We start from the raw sequence: 18731 nt of genomic DNA on the forward strand, positions 1-18731 counted from the left end.
TTGGGGATATTCTTATTGATAGTAATGGGAGCTCGTATAAACGGAACGCACTATTATTATCAATGAGAATACTCCATGTTCATTGGTAGTCCAGGCCCATGTGATCACGGGTTGTGCTTACGTTCCTGGGATGCGTGGGAATCTGCGCTGCACTCCGCATATAGGCCTCGGACCGGAAGTGTTTGATCCTCCCGGACCACCAGGTACGTTTGTAAAAAAATTTTCGGTCAGAGGCATCCGACCGTAATTTTCGGTCCAATAATGATGACCTTCTTTATATTTTGGGAGCAGCATAACTTGCTGCTTATAATCTCATGTGAATGCAGTGAGTTGTGTTGCACATACTTTGACAATCAAGATCATTAGTCTTCTGAACTAAGACTGGATTTATACTGGATTTGTTGCAAACTCGAAACTAGTCTGAGGTGGCTTCCTGGAGGGTGTTTTAACCTTACTCCTGAGCAATACTTTCACTTTTAGGTTGATGCACACCCATTTGTTCAGAATAATCCCTGCCGTTTCCCTTTTGTCCACTTTGCTGTGTGTTATTGCTTTGTATGGATTCCAAGAGTCATTGTTTGCCTCAGCAAGTGACAACTTCAGTTATTAATAACTCTATAAATTACTTTAGATTTGTGCTAATTTCAATACATTTGTTTTGATCTGCACAACAATAAAAAGCCTCAGCTCTGTGTAAGTTTAAATATAAGGGACTAGAAATTGCATAGCGCACCATTTGGGGCGCTAACTTTTGCGGGAATGCAAAAGTATTGGTGGGCACTTGACAAGCGAATCCGATGTGAACTTCCGGTTTAGCGTTCCAAGAGGGAAGTGGAGTGTTAAATCAAGCACTACCACTTCTCTTGGAGTGTTAAACAGAGTAAGAGGAGCGGTAGCGGCAGAGCGCTGCACAATGTCCTGAGAATTGTCAGTGACGACACCTGCGATCCACGATGAGCAGCCCCAAGCACTGATCTGAGAGAGTGCAGGGCTGATCAATCGCGGGATTGAAATAATTCAAAAAACAGCACACTGGGGTGATAAAATGTTGGCCTTCCTGACCACCAATGCTTTTAATTACCATTCCCTAAGCGGCCGGCCAAGCTCACAACGCCTCCTGCAGCTGCTGTTGTTGACACCCAGTGATGCTGCAGGGGGCAGAAGCGAAGATCCGGGTCGATAATGGGGCGCTGCGCACAGGATAATGTCATGATCTACGGGGCGCAGGAGATCGAGGCAGTAAGTTTTAACGCCAGTGTTAATCTACCATCCAATTTTGCAGGCATCAGTAATTTCATCATGCCCAATCAGTAAGCCATTAGCGGCCATTATTGCCCCCTGGAGGCGCTAACAGGAGGCGCAAAGGAGGCCAATTTCTCCCCAAAGAACTCAATTCTGATGAAACTTTTATTTATGACAGATGAACTGCAGAACAAGTTGAAACTAAATAATACTTCAGTTGTCCCAATACCATGTAAATGGTTATTAAAGCTGCATGTTTACATTATCAGCATTGATATGGCAATCTTGTGAGAACTATAGCACTTGACTGAAAAAGCTTCAATGAAAAATTTTCCCTACTCAGGAGGGTTAACAACATGGGAGTCTCCAGAATAGATAATCGATCTCCCGAGTGCTGCTGCTGATAACCCGGGAGTAAAGCACAATATGTTCCGGTTTGTGCCTGTGTGCCTTCGATAGCCCAAACTGTCAGTTCTGGAAGAACCCGTCTGACTTGCATGTATATGTATATTTGTGCAAAAAGGCAAATCCTTTTTTAAATGCGAGTGGCTTTTGTTGTGGCTGAAAATTACGAATGAGCAAATACATAATTGGTTAATTACTCAGCATAGTTATAATGTGTAACATTTTTTTAAATTCTAACAAATGTCTACACACCTTGTATTGCCGTTGCACATAGCTTTTTTCCTACTGTGCACCTGGACTCAGTTTGTATGTATTAATATTAATGCACGGTTCAAGCTTTATATGTCTGTTAATACATTGAGCGCGTGGCCCCACACTATTCTGAGGTGACTAGGTCATGGTGCTATGGTTCAGATGTCATCTTCACCTTTACTCTGTAAATAAGTCTGTGATGTTATCTAAATAGTTCAGATTTAGCTCCCAGTAAAATGCAGGTCTGTTCCTTGCCAGAATGAGAGAGAGTGCAATTTCTGCAGAATTTACCAAGTTGCATAGGATACTACTCCAGTAACAAAGTCAGCAGTATAAATGTTTTCTTTAAAACCTCAGATATCTTGATTGTTGTTTCCTATCAAAGATTGCCCACTTGTCGGTGAAACAAGAAAGAGTGGCTGGCACCGCAGAACAAAACAAATTATTATGTGTCCAGATAAAATGCCAGATAATGGAGTTATGACCAAGCATCACATGATCAACCTCCAGCAATAAATCCAACCAGAGATGGCAAACTTTATGCTCAGCCATGTAACCAATAATTTGCATTATGTAAAATATTAATACTGATTGAAATGTGTTTATTTTGCAACCATCATGGTTAAAATTTGTACAAATTGATAAATAACAAATAAAGCTGTTTCATTGAAGAAAAGCTAGCGAGAGAAATTCAACTCATGACTGTCCATTTTGCACCTGAAAATTGAGCAGCCAGGTGTTTAAAACCATAAGTGGGTGGGGGGCACCTCAGCTATCCAATTGGTGCTAAGGCCTGCCTGGTGCTATATATAGGTGGGGCTGTAAATGAGCGAGCAGCCCGCACACCTAAAACAGATATAAAATTAAAATAAAATAAGCTGGAAATACTTATCAAGTCAGGCAGCGTCTGTCGAAGGGTCATCGACCTGAAACGTTAATTCTGTTTCTCTCTCCAGACACTGCCTGACCTGAGCATTTCCAGCATTTTCTGTTTTTAGTTCAGATTTCCAGTGTCCGCAGTATTTTGCTTTTGAAACATGTCAGGCTGCGTTACTGTGCCAAATCATAGGTTGCTGGACCCCGATGCAAAATTAAGGTACAATGGGCGTCTTCTCATTGAAACAAATAAAATCTTCTTTCAATAGCTCTATGACCATTTTGACTGATACAGTGTCACCTCTTGGTCAAGTAAGAAGAACAGGTGTTCTTGTTTTATTAGTTTTTAGAGGTTACAGTGCTACCTCAGGAGGAAGTAACAACGGCAGGCGTTACCACTACAGCGGAACCTATTGATTTCAATGATCTTGGGGCTAGACAGCATTAAATGTTTATATGGACTTTTTTTACATATCACAGAATTTCAATTTCAGTTAAAGATTAGATTCAGGAATTTTTTTTAATTTGTAAATTTTCAAAAAGACGCAAATGTCATATATTGAAAGTAATGTTGTTAATCTTGTTAATGACACAAGTTGACAGATTAATTTGATTTATAATGGCTGAATTAGACTCTTGACCAAATGTTTTGTCAGTTACCTTTTTTAGCCAAGTTCACCTCACTAACATTTAACTATGCACATTTCTGCATTTAAGGTTTAGGACCCTAGCCAAAACATGGACATCTTACCGTAGCACAGCCTCTGGTTTGCTGTTTTGATGATTCAAAGAGCCATTCTCAAAGATCCCTTTGCGTGTGCTTGTGTTCTTGCCTGAGCACTTTTGCTTCTTCTCATTCTTGGCAAAGATCACATTGCCATTTGATGTACCATGTGCCTTTGGTGATATATGCTTGCAGACTTTTGAGGTTTCGGCACATAAATCATCATGGGGTAGATTTTCTGTACTTCCAAATGACTCGTAGTCCGTAGTCTTGTTGAAGTGGTTTTCCACACATTCTGTTTCACTCATTCTAGAGTCAGCTGCTTGTAAACAGTTACTAGCTGTAAGAGCTTGTTTTGGGACTTCTTTCTCTTTCTCTTTGCCTTTTTCTTTAAATTCTAGTTCCGGTAAGGCTAAAGTGTATTTCTTCCCGATTGCAATGACTCTAGTTGCATGCTGGTATTGAGAGCACATCGGAAGCCCTTTAAATGCTAAAGCAAACAAAAAAACATTTTGTAGCATAAAAGGGGAATGCTGGGACTATACATCAGGTCTGTCAGCATCTGTAAGGGGAAAGGGCAGATTAATGTTTTGCATATCCGTCCTTCAAAAGGAGGTGTTTTGAAGAAGGATCCATACTTAAAATGGTTACCTATCTTTTTTCCTTACAACTGCTGATGGTTTCGAGTGCGAAATTGAAACAATAAACTAGTCTATACTGGGCCTCTTTGAATAAAGATAAAATAAAATTCCAATTCAGAACAATTTCGATATGAAGATGATTGTCCCTTAACATAAAGTGACATGTACTGGGGTTCTTGCTCTAAACATTCTTTTTGTGTTAAATTCTTTTTATTCTAGTGGGAAGGATGAGGAGATTTCTGCTTGGAGGGTTAGGGTTAGCAGGTCTCTGATAGTTGGTTGCTCAGATATGGCGGAGGGATGTGTTGCTTCATGGTAGATGTATATTCAGCGAATCCTTCATGGCTTATGGGGAAAAGTGGATGCTTCCTTCTGCTATGTGTGTACCATTTATTCTAACATGGAGGATCAGTGAGGTCTTACCAAGTGTGCATGAAACTACATCAGTAGAGCATTTGTGAAAGGACAAAGCATATATATGCAGGTTCAAAATGGGTATATTTTTCCCATGAATGATATCACCTTTGCAAGGATCAATGTGTTATTTAGTTTCCTGTTTCAAGAATGAATCTCAGTGCAGACAGGCTATGGAAGAATGCACCTCGGCTCTCCAATGCAATGTTAACATTTTAGACCAGATTTGGAGAAAGTTGACATTACTTTCCTCTCCTGGATGAGAGTTTCACCCATCAAGAGCGGAATATTCAGAATCTCGGTGTGCATTGTGCACAATTTCCCACCCAAATCAGTCAGAATATCATACGTAGCATGCACCAGAATTTCTAATTGACACTCTCAGGTTGAAATCTTACCAGCTCTGTGAGTGCGAGTTTGGAGGCGGGCCCGCTGCCAAAATGTCCGTGATTGACAGTGGGGCGGAATCCGCCCTGAACCTGCCTCCTTGTGAATTTCCAAAATGCCAGACCTGGCACTAAGCGATGTGTCAGGCAATTCTGCTCGTTAAGAAGCTGCATAAAGCTATTTTAGCAGAATTTCACTAGGTCCAAAGGATTTTTCCATGTTTTTTACGAGGGTCCCATCCCTCGGGTACCATGTCAGGTTAGTGTATTGGGTTCTCAACAACTCTGGGTTGGTTTGATTAGTTGACAGTTGCAGAAGTGGTATAAAAGCTGTTCAATTTCCAATCAAGAAGCTGGAGCCTTCAGGATTTGGAATACACTTTTCAGCTTTATGGAGGTTTGAAGTGTTTGCAGTGAACTCTCTATCCACTGTCACCGCCTTGGAGCAACTCTCTCACCACTGACAGATCACTTCTGTCATCTCAACTTCAGCTGCCATCAATTCCATCAGCATTGGTGCCCTTGAAAAAAATCTCATGTTGGTCCTCAGAATCTCACCACAATCAGCCCCAACACCAGCATCAGCAACAACACCAACCTTCTCCACAATCACCTGATGCTACACAGGACACAGGACATCAGCACCCGACCACATTGCTGCCAGGGACAGGGATGGCCTCATCGTGGCCAGATTTACTTCACTTGACGCTGTACACCCTGGCTGCCACATGATGTGCCAGGTTGGAATCACCCCCACACCAACACCATAAAGCATCCCTGCAATGCACAAGCCATTCCTTTCACACTCATCGTCATTGCGGGGAGGGTGGGTGGGGGCGGGGGGGTTACCCTTATGTCTCACCATTCACTATGACTCACTAAGCCACTTTCAAAGGTGCACACAAATTTGTCCAAGAATGCAGATTGTTCAAAATAAAGATTTCAATGTTTGACAACACATTAGCAGAAACTCTACATGAATATTTGGCTAAAAGACCCAAGTGCCTATCCTTGTGTGTTGGTAGTTGATATGATTGGACAAGAATGAGGGTGAGTGTGAGGGGTGGCTAGTGAGGTGGGGATGTGATAATGTAGATAGAGGGAGGATGGGTGGAGGTAAGTTGGTGTGAGTAAGGATGTACAGGAGTAGTGTAGAGAAGGTAGAATAATGGGGATATGATGAATGGCACAGCAGGATGAGGCTGAGTGTGGCTTTGCAGTAACATTTTGTGATCTACTGAGATCATTGAAAGGTTTGCACTACTGCAGCCAGGATCTCCTGACAACATCCCTACTTGTACCTGCCTGTTTAATGTGCAACCAGACTGTATTGGTGTCCTGGGGAGTTCTCTTCCGCCCATTGGAAGGGAAGACAACCTCTCTGCATGCTGTGACTCCCTCTATAAGCATCAGGAGGGAGTGATTGGAAAGCCTGTGTGCAGCCATGCACCTTTGTGCAGTGCTTGTCAGTGCTTGCAGCAGCTCAATGCTGTAGAACCCTGACAACACAACTGTCAAAATCAATGTGGGCACGATCCCTTTAAGAAAATCGGCTGATCATGCATCATCAAATGATGTCATTAGACTCACTTCCTTTTAATTGGCAGGGCACCTCGCAGGGCGGGCTTAACAAGCCCCAGGCACGTAAACTAACTTGGACAGAGTGGGCTGCAACCAAGAGCAAGGTTCCAGCACACACCCGAAGTCACACACCTCGCTCCCGATCCGGTCGGAAAAATCACGGCCTATGTGGGTGATGCATCGCTTTGGGAGCACAAAATCGGAAAATACCCCTCATATTGCATGGTTCTCAAATAGTCGGATGTGCCTATTGATGATCTGTCCAGGGGGTGCAGCAAAGGATGAGAAAAAAAAACAATATTCTAAACTTACTGTCAGTCAGTGGTTTAAGCAGGTAAAAACTCGTCAATATGTCAGTCGAACCCTCAATAGACTCAAGTTTGTGTGTGCCAATTCCCAATCCACCACCTTCTTCCATTGGTCTCCCAAACTGCCAACACTTGTCCTATTGCTTCTTGTTACCCAGCTCATCTGACATTCTGTCCTCTCCTGCCTGACTCTCTTGACCTGTTGCGCCCTTCCACAGCTGAGATTGGGGGAGGTTGGGGTGGTTGTTCATAGGCTGACAAACAAAGAAACAAACAGAAAACCCCTGCCAGTATCTATAGCCGGTGGGTAATAAGAATTTTTGGTGGGACATGTGCTGCAAACGTTGAAGAGCTTCTAGCATGTTGCATTTAGCAGTTAAATAAATATATCCTGTGGTGCCTCAACATGTATCCTCCATTTGTTTAAGAATAGGGGATTAAAAGCATAGATTTATGTGAACAAATGTATGGCAATGATTAAGCTAGTATCAGTGAGAAATGGAAATCTGTTCCAAATACCTTCTTCCAAGCTGCGGTCCTGTCTTGCTTGTAGCTGTTGTTCTGAGGGTAAGGCCTGCCGAAGAAGTTGCATGAAGAACTCATTCTGTTTTTGAACTTCTTTTTGTTTCCTTAATTTAATTTTGTAGCAAATGTAACTTTTAATTTCAAAACCTAAAGACACCACTGGATATCCAATACTAAAAAAAAGAAACGGAATGTCACTTAATGAAAGCAAGAGAAGAGAAAGAACTTGTATTTACATAGAGCTTTGACAAAAATACATCCCAACCATTTCAAGGCCAAAGAATTACTTTTGTAGTGTAATGTAGGAAAACGTAACAGCCAATTTGCAGACAGCGCGGTACCATGAGATAAATGACCAGTTCAGCGTTTTTTTCATAATGAAGTATAAATGTTGGACCTTAGCATCTATAATAATAAAATCTGAAGAGGTATTGTTTTGATAAAGCTGAAACCTTATAGATTTTATTTCTAAACACTTTATTTTCTAAGAAATATAGGTAACTATATAATGAAAGTATATCGTACTAGTCAACCTCCTGCAGCATTGCACACAAAGGATTCAAAACCGAGTGTAGTTTTTAAGTGAAGCGGGGTTAGGAGAGGAATAATTTCCGGGTGTGTAGAAATAATTTAGTCTGCATTTTAAAAATCATTCATTCTGTAGCTATTTATTTTCCATAATATACTTTGACAAAATTTACAGCAATTTAGGAAAGAGAGAAGTGAAGTTTTTTGCAGCACAGGAGTTTCCCTGGAGTAAAGACTGAGGAGCTGACAGACGCTAAACTGTGGCATTGTCCTATCACCACTGGCAGCCTGACAAGATTCCATTACAAGTGTCAACAAAGGCATATATAAAGTGAAAGTTGACAAGAGTGTAGAAGTATGATTTTTGTAATACATTATATTGATATGTATATAGCAAAATAGATACAACGTAAGAGTTCAGAAGAATGAGAGGTGATCTTATCGAAACATATAAGATTATGAGGGGGCTTAACAAGGTGGATGCAGAGAGAATGTTTCCACTGATGGGGGAGACTAGAACTAGAGGGCATGATCTTAGAATAAGGGGTTGCCCATTTAAAACAGAGATGAGGAGAAATTTCTTCTCTTAGAGGGTTGTAAATCTGTGGAATTCGCTGTCTGAGAGAGCTGTGGAAGCTGGGACGTTGAATAAATTTAAGACAGAAATAGACAGTTTCTTAAATGATAAGGGGATAAAGGTTTATGGGCAGCGGGTGGGGAAGTGGACCTGAGTCCATGATCAGATCAGCCATGATCTTATTGAATGGCGGAGCATGCTCGAGGGGCCTTATGGCCTATTCCTGCTCCTATTTCTTATGTTCTTATGTTCTTAAAAAGTTAGTTCCAGCCAGGAACAGCTGTGTACTCAACTGATGCTAGAACTTCCCAGCTCAGATGCTTAAAAGTATTGAAAGTATTGAATTCCATGCTATTGAATGGAGCCAATCTGAGATATATATGGATCACATCTATAATAGTTATCAATACAGGGAAAATAAATAACTAAAATATGGATAAGAGGTGGATTACCCCTTTAAATAGAAATTGTGGATGGCAAACTATTTGGTGCTGAAAGTGCTTCCACACCAGCTAGATGTTAATGATAAGAGTGAAAATCATTTATTTTAGTTTAAAAATGTGATCTATTGTGATATATATTTCACTCTTTAAAAATACATACAGTTTCATGGGGAAAGATTTCCACCGGTCAGTGACACAAATATAGTGGAGACAGTTCTTATATTCATTATTTCTAGAAGTCATCAGTAGTCAAAAAAAACAGATTTATAATTTCATTTCGAACAGCAATCAGAGTAAATCTTTCAGCCATCATACAAATGAGCTGACCTCACTAGATAATGCAAGGTCAGTTCATTTACATAAATTGATGGCACTTAGGCATGTCAGGAGTTTTCTTTTGCCTCTCCCATGGGATTGCATGGTGTGTGAGTGTGTTTGTGTGGGTGGGGGTTTGGGGAATGGCAGTAACGGTGTGCAGAAGTTACAATGTGCTAGGATAGGTCAGGCGCAATGCACAAGCTTACCGATTCCTTTTTTTCGTATGTTCACGTGCTGAGCCCAAGATCAGATCAGCCATGATCTTATTAAATGGCGGAGCAGGCTCAAGGGGCCAAATGGTCAACTCCTGCTCCTATTTCTTATGTTCTTATGTTAATGCTGACAGAAAAGAACTATTTTCTAGCCATGATATTCACCTTGTTGAAGAACATAAAATAAATAAAAAATAAAGGTTCCTCTAATACTGATTCTCAGAAATTGCCTCAAGTGCCTGTTGCTTCAAAATCACTGCTTTATGAGTAATCTTGCACGTATATAAAGATGCTTTTAAGTACAGCATCCCCTCAAAATACAGAGCATTGTTTTGAGTGGTCTTCAGAACAACAGATGTGCTGTGCTCTCCTTGCAGTTATGAATCACTGTCATTCCTACCCTTAGTATTCTTCCCAATCTTTCACAGCAACATGTGTATGTTGATAGGTAGATGCTTCTGTCACATCAGTCTGATCAAAAATATTTTTCAGCATATGTGAGTAGATTAAACTGCTCAGAAATATGGGAATCTCATACAGTAGCCTATGTAACATGCATTTGCGGCTGAGGCAAGATTAGAGTCAATTATATGGAGTATGAAGAATATATTCAGATTGAAGTATTAGGTATTGCAGGGACATGAATCTGAAACCACAATAGTGTAAACCAAAGTGAAGTATGCAATAAAAGATAGCAAAATGTTGCTATCATCTTTAAATGGCTCATGTTATGCCTCATTTAACCCACTGGATGGCTTCGATTAATTCTGCCTGCAGCATGATAATGTTATCTTAGAAATGGTGTTAAAACAGATCTATTTTCAAAGCAGACATTAAGTTTAATTTAACTCAAATTATAAAGGCATTTAAATATTTTTAATTGACAAAGGTAACATTAAGCAGGAAGTATAATGTAAAGATAAGTAGCAGAAGTTGTCATTAATTACCCTGCTGGAGTCTCAGGTAATTAATATAGTTTTAGGCCAATTCATTTTTTAAATAATCCCTATTATAAGACTCATCTATGGAGCTTCATATCAATTTATCTGTTACATAGTAATGCTGGTATAGTAAAGATGGCTTCAATTTTTGTAAGTGCCTGCTTCTATTGTTATTTTTGGCACGTGGCGTACTGGGTCACTTGCTGAATGAATTTTGTCTCGTTTTTGCCTTTCCCACCCCTTGGTGCTCCTGAGATCCACCATCTCATTCAGGCCTCAAATTCCTGAAAAAGAATGCTGCATCTCAGTTTCAATTTGGCAGTCTGAGAAAAATGTAGGAAATTGTCTTGTGCTCTGAAGTTGCTCCATTTTTTTAAATACAGTGGGTGGAGCAGATATGGAGGGGAGTGACTTAAAATGGGGGTAGAAATTAATTGAGGCAAAGGAAGAGGAATTTGCTCACCATTGATACAAAAACAAAATGCTGCGGATGCTGGAAATCTGAAATAAATACAGAAAATGTTGCTAATATTCAGCAGGCCAGGCAGCATCTGTGGCGAGAGAAACAGAGTTAATGTTTCAGAATTATGGCAAAAGGTCAGCGACCTAAAACATAACTCTGTTTCTCTCTCCACAAATGCTGCCTGACCTGTTGTGTTTTTCCACCATTTTCTGTTATTATTTGCTCACCACTGAAATGCATTGAATGGTGTTGTTAAGATGCTGTAATTGCTCAGTAAATATGAATTAAAATCAGTGTGTAAAAAGTCCAACAATATAGGGAGCACTGCTGGTACTAGTAATTGGAAATGAACCAGAACAGATAAGTGTAGGGGAACATCTAGGGAATAGCAATCACAACATAATAAGGGTGAAGATTATGGGCTAGAATTTCCTATGGCTTACTGCCCGGTTTCAGAGCGGTATTGGCCATTGTGGGCGGTAATCAGGTGAGCGAAGATTTCCTTACTCAAGTTATGCCAGTGGTTTCGAGGTACCGCTGGGGAGCGGACCACTGGCATGCACCGTCCTGAGATCGCTCTGGCACGATATTTGACTCAGCAGTGACCCGTAGGTAAGTTTTTTAAAAAATCTCGTGAGGATCAGCAGAGCTGGGCAGTAGGTGAGTAGCTCTTCAAGATAAAGGTTAGTAATTGTTTTTTTACTAATTATTAAAAAATGTGTTGTGGTGATTTAGTTTTAAAGTGTTTTGGTAATGTTTTTTTGATTTTTTTAGTTGATGTTTTTTGAAAAATTATTTTTATTGTTTTTCTGGTGTTTGGCCCAACCTGCAGCCTTGGGATAAATTTTTATTTTTTTTATTTTTTTCCCATTTTGTTTACGAACCGCCCAATTGACCCTAAATTGCACTTTTTCGCCCAGAATGGGAGTGCAAGGCCCATATTTCTTGCTTGGCAGATTTTAAAATTTTTTGCGGGGAAGTTTTCGCCGGCAATAATCTTCCCAGTCTTAGCAGTCTTTTGGGCGGCGATCAGGCGCTGGCAGGCTGATGGGAAACTCTAGCCCAAAGATGACAAAGGGACATAAAGACTAAAGTAATGAATTGGACAATGAGAATGGAACTAGGGAAAATAGATTAGAAAACTTTACTGACAAACATAGAAATAGAACAGGAGTGGTAAACATTTAAACAGTGATCAATATAGGAGAAATATATCCCACTAAATAGCAAGAACAAATGAGCCAGCAATAACATACCATGGATGAATAAAGAAATAAGGAAAGAATTAAAACTAAAGAAATAACAAATACTAAGTACATAGGCAGTAAAGGGGGGGGATGACAAAAGGGAATATGAAAAGGTTAGGAAAGAAGTCTAAAGAACCATTCAGAATGCAAAGAGAAACTACAAAATTTAATTATCCTGGAATATAAAAAGAAACAATAAAGTATTCTACAAAAACATAAATAACAACAGAGAAATCAAGATAGGGATGGGGCCACTAAGGAATGCATAATGGCAAACTCACAGGTAATGACAGAAAAATGGCAGAAATAGTAAATAGTTACTTTGCTTCAGTATTTACCAGAGAAACTAACATGGTGGACATGACATTAGAAGAAGAGATCAAAAAGGATAGAAAGTGGGGAGATAATTGGCAAACTAATCAAATTTAGAGAGGCTAAGACCCCTGGTCCAGAAGGATTGCATCTGCACATATTAAAAGCAGTTAGGGAAGAGATAGCAGAGGCATTATTATGTATATATAAATAAATTTGTTAGGAAAGGGAATTGTGCCAGAGAACTGGTGGACAGCTGATGTGATTCCTATATATAAAAAGGGAGATATAATAGGGAACTATACAACAATTAGCTTACCATTGAAGATAGGAAGGATAATGGAATTCTTAATCAAATTAATAGAAAAACATCTAGAACTGGAAAATATAATAGAGTAGTCAGCACAGATTCGAAATGGAAAGTTCATACCTGACTAACGGTATTGAATTATTTGAAGAAGTAATAAAAAATGTAGATAAGGGTAATGCAGCAGACATCATATATTTGGATTTCAAAAAAGCCTTTGATAAGGTACTGCATATTAAACACATAATTAAGGTCAGAGCATGTGGAGTCAGGGAACAAGTATCAAAATAATGGCAAGCTGGCTACAAAACAGAAAACAGAGAGTAGGGGTTAAAGGTAGTTACTCAGATTGGCAAAAGGTGGGAAGTGTTCCACAACGATCAGTGCTGGGACCACTGTTGTTCATTAGTTACATAAACAATTTGGACTCGGGAATCTGAAGTACAATTTCAAAATTTGCCGATGACACCAAATTGGGGCATGTAGTTATTACAGTGGACTGCAAAAAATATGGAACGACATTAATAAAGCTACAGAATAGGCACGTAATTGGCAAAGTAACTTCAATATAGATAAGTGTGAGGCATTACATTTTGATAGGAAAAATAAGGAGGCCACATACACCTTGGAAAATATGTGTCTAAATGGGGTAGAAAAATAGAGGATCTGGGGCTTCAGATACACCAATCACTAAAAATAGCAATATAGGTTAATAAGGCCATAAAAAAAAACAAAGCACAGGGGTTCATTTCTAGAGGGATAGAATTGAAAAGAAAAGTTATGTTAAACTTGTATAGAACCTTGGTTAGACCATACTTGGAGTACTGTGCACAGTTCTGGTCTCCATATTATAAAAAGGATATAGAGACACTGGAGAAGATGCAAAAAAGATTTACGAGAATTATACCAGAACTGAGAGGTTATACCCATCAGGAAAGATTGAACAGGCTGGGGCTCTTTTAGCTAGAAAAGAGAAGACCGAGGGATGACCTGATAGAGGTCTTCAAGATTATGAAAGCATTTGATAGGGTTGATGCAGAGAAGATGTTTCTACTTACGGGCAAGACCAGAACTACAGCCCATAAATATAAAATAATCATAATAAATCCAAAAGGGAATTCAGGAGCAACTTCTTTACCCAGAGAGTGATTCAACTGTGGAACCCATTACCACAGGGAGTAGTTGAGGCGAATAGCATAGAACCATTCAAGAGGAAGTTAGATAAGTACATAAGGGGGAAAGGTCTCGAAGGAAATATTGATGGAGTTAAATGAAGAAGGGTGGGATGAGGCTCGAGTGGAGCATAAGCACCGCCATGTATCTGTTGGGCTGAATGGCCTGTTTCTGTACTGTAAATACTTTGTAATTACTTTGTAAACTCACCACAGAAAGTTAAGTCTTGTCCATTACACTCAAAGTACCCTTTTAACAATGTGATAAGTATTAATTATTGTCAAACAACCTCTCTGGCAATAAAAGGTAACTATTACAAGTGTGGAGTCTCATTTCTTCAGGTTTTAATTGTTGTTGGAAATTTTTAAAATGTAGATAAGAACATAAGAACATAAGAAATAGTTGCAGATGTATGCCATTTGGCCCCTCGAACCTGCTCCGCCTTTTAATACGATCATGGCTGATCCGATCATGGAATCAGGTCCACTTCCCTGCCCGTTCTCCATAACCCCTTATCCCCTTATCAGTTAAGAAACTGTCTATCTCTGTCTTAAGTTTATTCAATGACCCAGCTTCCACAGTTCTCTGAAGCAACAAATTCCACAGATTTACAACCCTCTGAGAGAAGAAATTCCTCATCTCAGTTTTAAATGGGCCGCCCCTTATTCTAAGATTATGCCCCCGAGTTCTAGTCTCCCCTATCAGTGGAAATATCCTCTCTGCATCCACCTTGTCAAGCCTCCTCATAATCTTATATGTTTCGATAAGATCACCTCTCATTCTTCTGAATTCCAATGAGTAGAGGCCTAACCTACTCAACCTTTCCTCATAAGTCAACCCCCTCATCTCTAGAATCAATCTAGTGAACCTTCTCTGAACTGCCTCCAAAGCAAGTATACCCTTTCTTAAATATGGAAATCAAAACTGTACGCAGTATTCCAGGTATGGCTTCACCAATATCTTATATAACTGTAGCAAGTCTTCCCTGCTTTTATACTCCATCCCCTTTGCAATAAAGGCCAAGATTCCATTGGCCTTCCTGATCACTTGCTGTACCTGCATACTAATCTTTTGTATTTCATGCACCAGGACCCCCAGGTCCTGCTGTACTGCAGCACTTTGCAATTTTTCTCTATTTAAATAATAACTTGCTCTTTGATTTTTTCTGCCAAAGTGCATAATCTCACACTTTCCAACATTATACGCCATCTGCCAAATTTTTGCCCACTCACTTAGCCTGTCTATGTCCTTTTGCAGGTTTTTTGTGTCCTCCTCACACATTGCTTTTCCTCCCATCTTTGTATCGTCAGCAAACTTGGCTACATCACACTCAGTCCCTTCATCCAAGTCATTAATATAGATTGTAAATAATTGGGGTCCCAGCACTGATCCCTGTGGCACCCCACTAGTTACTGATTGTCAACCCAAGAATGAACCATTTATCTCAACTCTCTGTTTTCTGTTAGTTAGCCAATCCTCCATCCATGCTAATATATTACCCCCAACCCCGGAAACTTTTATCTTGGCAGTAACCTTTTCTGTGACACCTTGTCAAATGCCTTCTGGAATTCCAAATACATCCTTTATCCACCCCATTCATCACATTCTTTCAAAATTCCAGCAAATTTGTCAAACATGACTTCCCCTTCATAAATCCATGCTGACTCTGCCTGACTGAATTATGCTTTTCCAAATGTCCTGCTACTGCTTCTTTAATAATGGACGCCAACATTTTCCCAACCACAGTTTTTAGGCTAACTGGTCTATAGTTTCCTGCTTTTTGTCTGCCTCCTTTTTTTAAATAGGGGCATTACATTTGCAGTTTTCCAATCTGCTGGGACCTCCCCAGAATCCAGGGAACTTGGGTAAATTATAACCAATGCATCCACAATCCCTGTTGCTACTTCTCTTGACCCTAGGATGCAGGCCATCAGGTCCAGGGGATTTATCCACCTTTAGTCCCAACCATTATCTTATTGAATACCACCTCCTTAGTGATTGTGATTATGTTAAGTTCCATCCCCCCACCACCCACCGCCTCCCCCCCCCTCCCCCACCACCCCCATAGCCCCTTGACTATCCTCTGTTGGGATATTTTTAGTGTCCTCTACCGTAAAGACTAATACAAAATATTTGTTCAGAGTTTCTGCAATTTCCATGTTCGCCATCACGAATTCTCCAGTCTCATCTCCTAAGGGACCAACATTTACTTTAGCCACTCTTTTCCTTTTTATATATCTGTAGAAACTCTTGCCATTTGTTTTTATACTTCGAGTTAGTTTACTTTCATAGTCTATCTTCTCTTTCTTAATCATTTTTTTAGTCATTCTTTGCTGGCTTTTAAAAGCTTCCCAATCTTCTGTCCTCCCACTAGTTTTGGCCACTTTGTATGCCCTTGTTTTGAATTGGATACCATCCTTTATTTCTTTAGTTAGCCATGGATGACTATCTTTTCTTTTACATCCTTTCCTCCTCATTCGAATATATTTTTCTTGAGAATTATGAAATATCTCCTTAAATGTATGCCATTGTTCATCAACCTTTCTACACTTTAATCTATTTGCCCAGTCCATTTTAGTCAACTCTGCCCTCATACCTTTGTAGTCTCCTTTATTTAAGCTTAGTATGCTGGGTTGAGATCCAACTTTCTCCATCCGAATTTGAAATTCAACCATGCTATGATCACTCATTCCAAGGGAATCCTTTACTAGGAGATTGTTTATTAATCTTGTCTCATTACACAGGACCAGGTCTAAGATAGCCTGCCCCGGTTGGTTCCGTTACATACTACTCAAGGAACCCATTCCTTATGCATTCTATGAACTATTCCTCAAGGCTACTCTGACCAATTTGATTTGTCCAATCGATATGGAGGTTAAAATCACCCATGATTATTGCTGTTCCCTTTTTACAAACCCCCACTATTTCTTGGTTTATACTCCGACCAACAGAGTTGCTACTCTTAGGGGGCCTATAGACTGTGCCCACCAGTGACTTTTCCCCCTTATTATTCCTCATCTCACCCAAACTGTTTCAACATCCTGATCATTTGAGCCAATATCGTTTCTCACTATTGCAGTGTAGGATTTCTCTTTCATTTCTCTCTCTCTTATTCCAATCTTTCTATTCCTCTCTTTCTTTCTTTTTCTGTACCTGATTTGGCATTGAATTCACTCACTCTAATTTACACTTCCTTCTCAATTTCACAATCCTTCAATCTGATTGGTTATAGAGATACATATTTGGTTGCCTGGTTCAGTCAGGTCCTGTTTTCCTCACTGCAGCTCACACTTTCAGCAGCTTATAATATGAAAATAAAAACCTAAACGTGCAAGGATAAATCGAACTAGCTGTAGATGGCATTAGATGCTGTACCACAGTAACATTTTGCCCAATGAGTTAATCGCATGTTTCTACTATCTTCTTAACAGAATGAATCCCAGGCTCCAAATACTGCTTCTTGTTAGTGAACCAACTACGAGTACACAGATTGCGGTCATGCAAGGCAAGACTAATTGCATTTGAACCCAGTATCTAAATAATACGAAAATAAGTAAAATTATTGCAGTTGTCAGATTTGTAACCAAGAACTTTTGGGTACTTTTGGGTACTCCAGTCTATGTTCCTTTAAATGATTATACTGCAGCAGGTGAACACATTTGAACCCTATTTTTTTAACTTGAAAAATAAAAATAACAGTCATGGTACCATATTCTTGGGCAGTTAACATTGGGCAGTTGACATTCAGCTCTGTAAAATGTATTCAGCACATATCCTAAGAACATGTGTAAAGAGGTTATTGCTGATTCTTATAAAGACCGGAAGGATTTTTTCAAAGTTTGCGTGATTCTTTTTGTTATCAACCTAATTGGATTATTTACGCTGCTCACTGTCCAGCTTTTAATTTCCAACGCTTATTAACTGCTATTTTAAAATGTATTTTTCAGATTTTAGGTTTTAGAAACATAGAAACATAGAAAATAGGTGCAGGAGTAGGCCATTCGTCCCTTCGAGCCTGCACCGCCATTCAATGAGTTCATGGCTGAACTTGCAACTTCAGTACCCCATTCCTGCTTTCTCGCCATACCCCTTGATCCCCCTAGTAGTAAGGACTACATCTAACTCCTTTTTGTTGAATTAGTGTTTCCATCGGATTAATGAAAGCTATGGAAGTGGACATTTAAGCGCAGAATACTTCTGCGCAGCTTCCAGTTCGATAGCAACAGTCACTCTGTAAAAATAATCCATCACAATTAAACCCAAATTATCAGAGGAAATTCCTTGAAATACTTTTGTTGCAAAATGTTTGTGCTAAAGAGTGAGGGAAGGTCAGCGTTGCAGGTAAATGAAGATTTTCTATTTCTGGTACCCAAGTGTCACAATGAAGCAACTCCCTCAGTCGGTGCAACAGGCACAGGCGGAGGCTAAACTTCCCTTTATTCTGCATCAGCAGTGGTCCTGTGTCCCAAACCGAGACCCCCTGGCCCTCCCTAGCAGATCGCACGTGCGACCATTGTACATCATTCCCATCCGAATGGCTTGTTAATCTGATTAGCGATTAGAATGATAATTGTTTAAGTGAGAGCAGAATTATAGTCAGTTTTGTGATGCGTGTCTGTCCAAACTCATGTGTAATGGTTTTAACAGCCATTACACAAGTTATACCGGAATCCTCAGTGGAAAGACATTTGGAATTTCCTATTTCCAATGAGCAAATGTTGACAGTGCTCAACCAACATTAGTTAAAGAAAGAATCATGCAGTGCCAGCTACTGAAAACAATATTGTCAAAGGAGAGCTGAACTGCTGCTTAAGCACCATCTCCTGTCATCTGACAAATCTCCAGACCACACCTTT

General features: G+C 39.8%; 1 protein-coding gene across 1 annotated transcript in view; it reads right to left on the reverse strand.

The window, feature by feature from the left end:
• The window catches only part of LOC139266821 (macoilin-like), a 203525-nt gene that overhangs the window by 34431 nt on the left and 150363 nt on the right, over window positions 1-18731 (reverse strand). The window contains exons 7-8 of the mRNA XM_070884426.1: window positions 7349-7527; window positions 3527-3989 (exon numbers count right to left, since the gene is read on the reverse strand). Of these exons, the coding sequence (XP_070740527.1) occupies window positions 3527-3989; window positions 7349-7527 (642 nt within the window). The remainder of the gene's footprint in view (window positions 1-3526; window positions 3990-7348; window positions 7528-18731) is intronic.

This window comes from Pristiophorus japonicus, chromosome 7 (genome assembly GCF_044704955.1).
Source record: "Pristiophorus japonicus isolate sPriJap1 chromosome 7, sPriJap1.hap1, whole genome shotgun sequence".
NCBI classification, from domain to species: Eukaryota; Metazoa; Chordata; class Chondrichthyes; family Pristiophoridae; genus Pristiophorus; species Pristiophorus japonicus.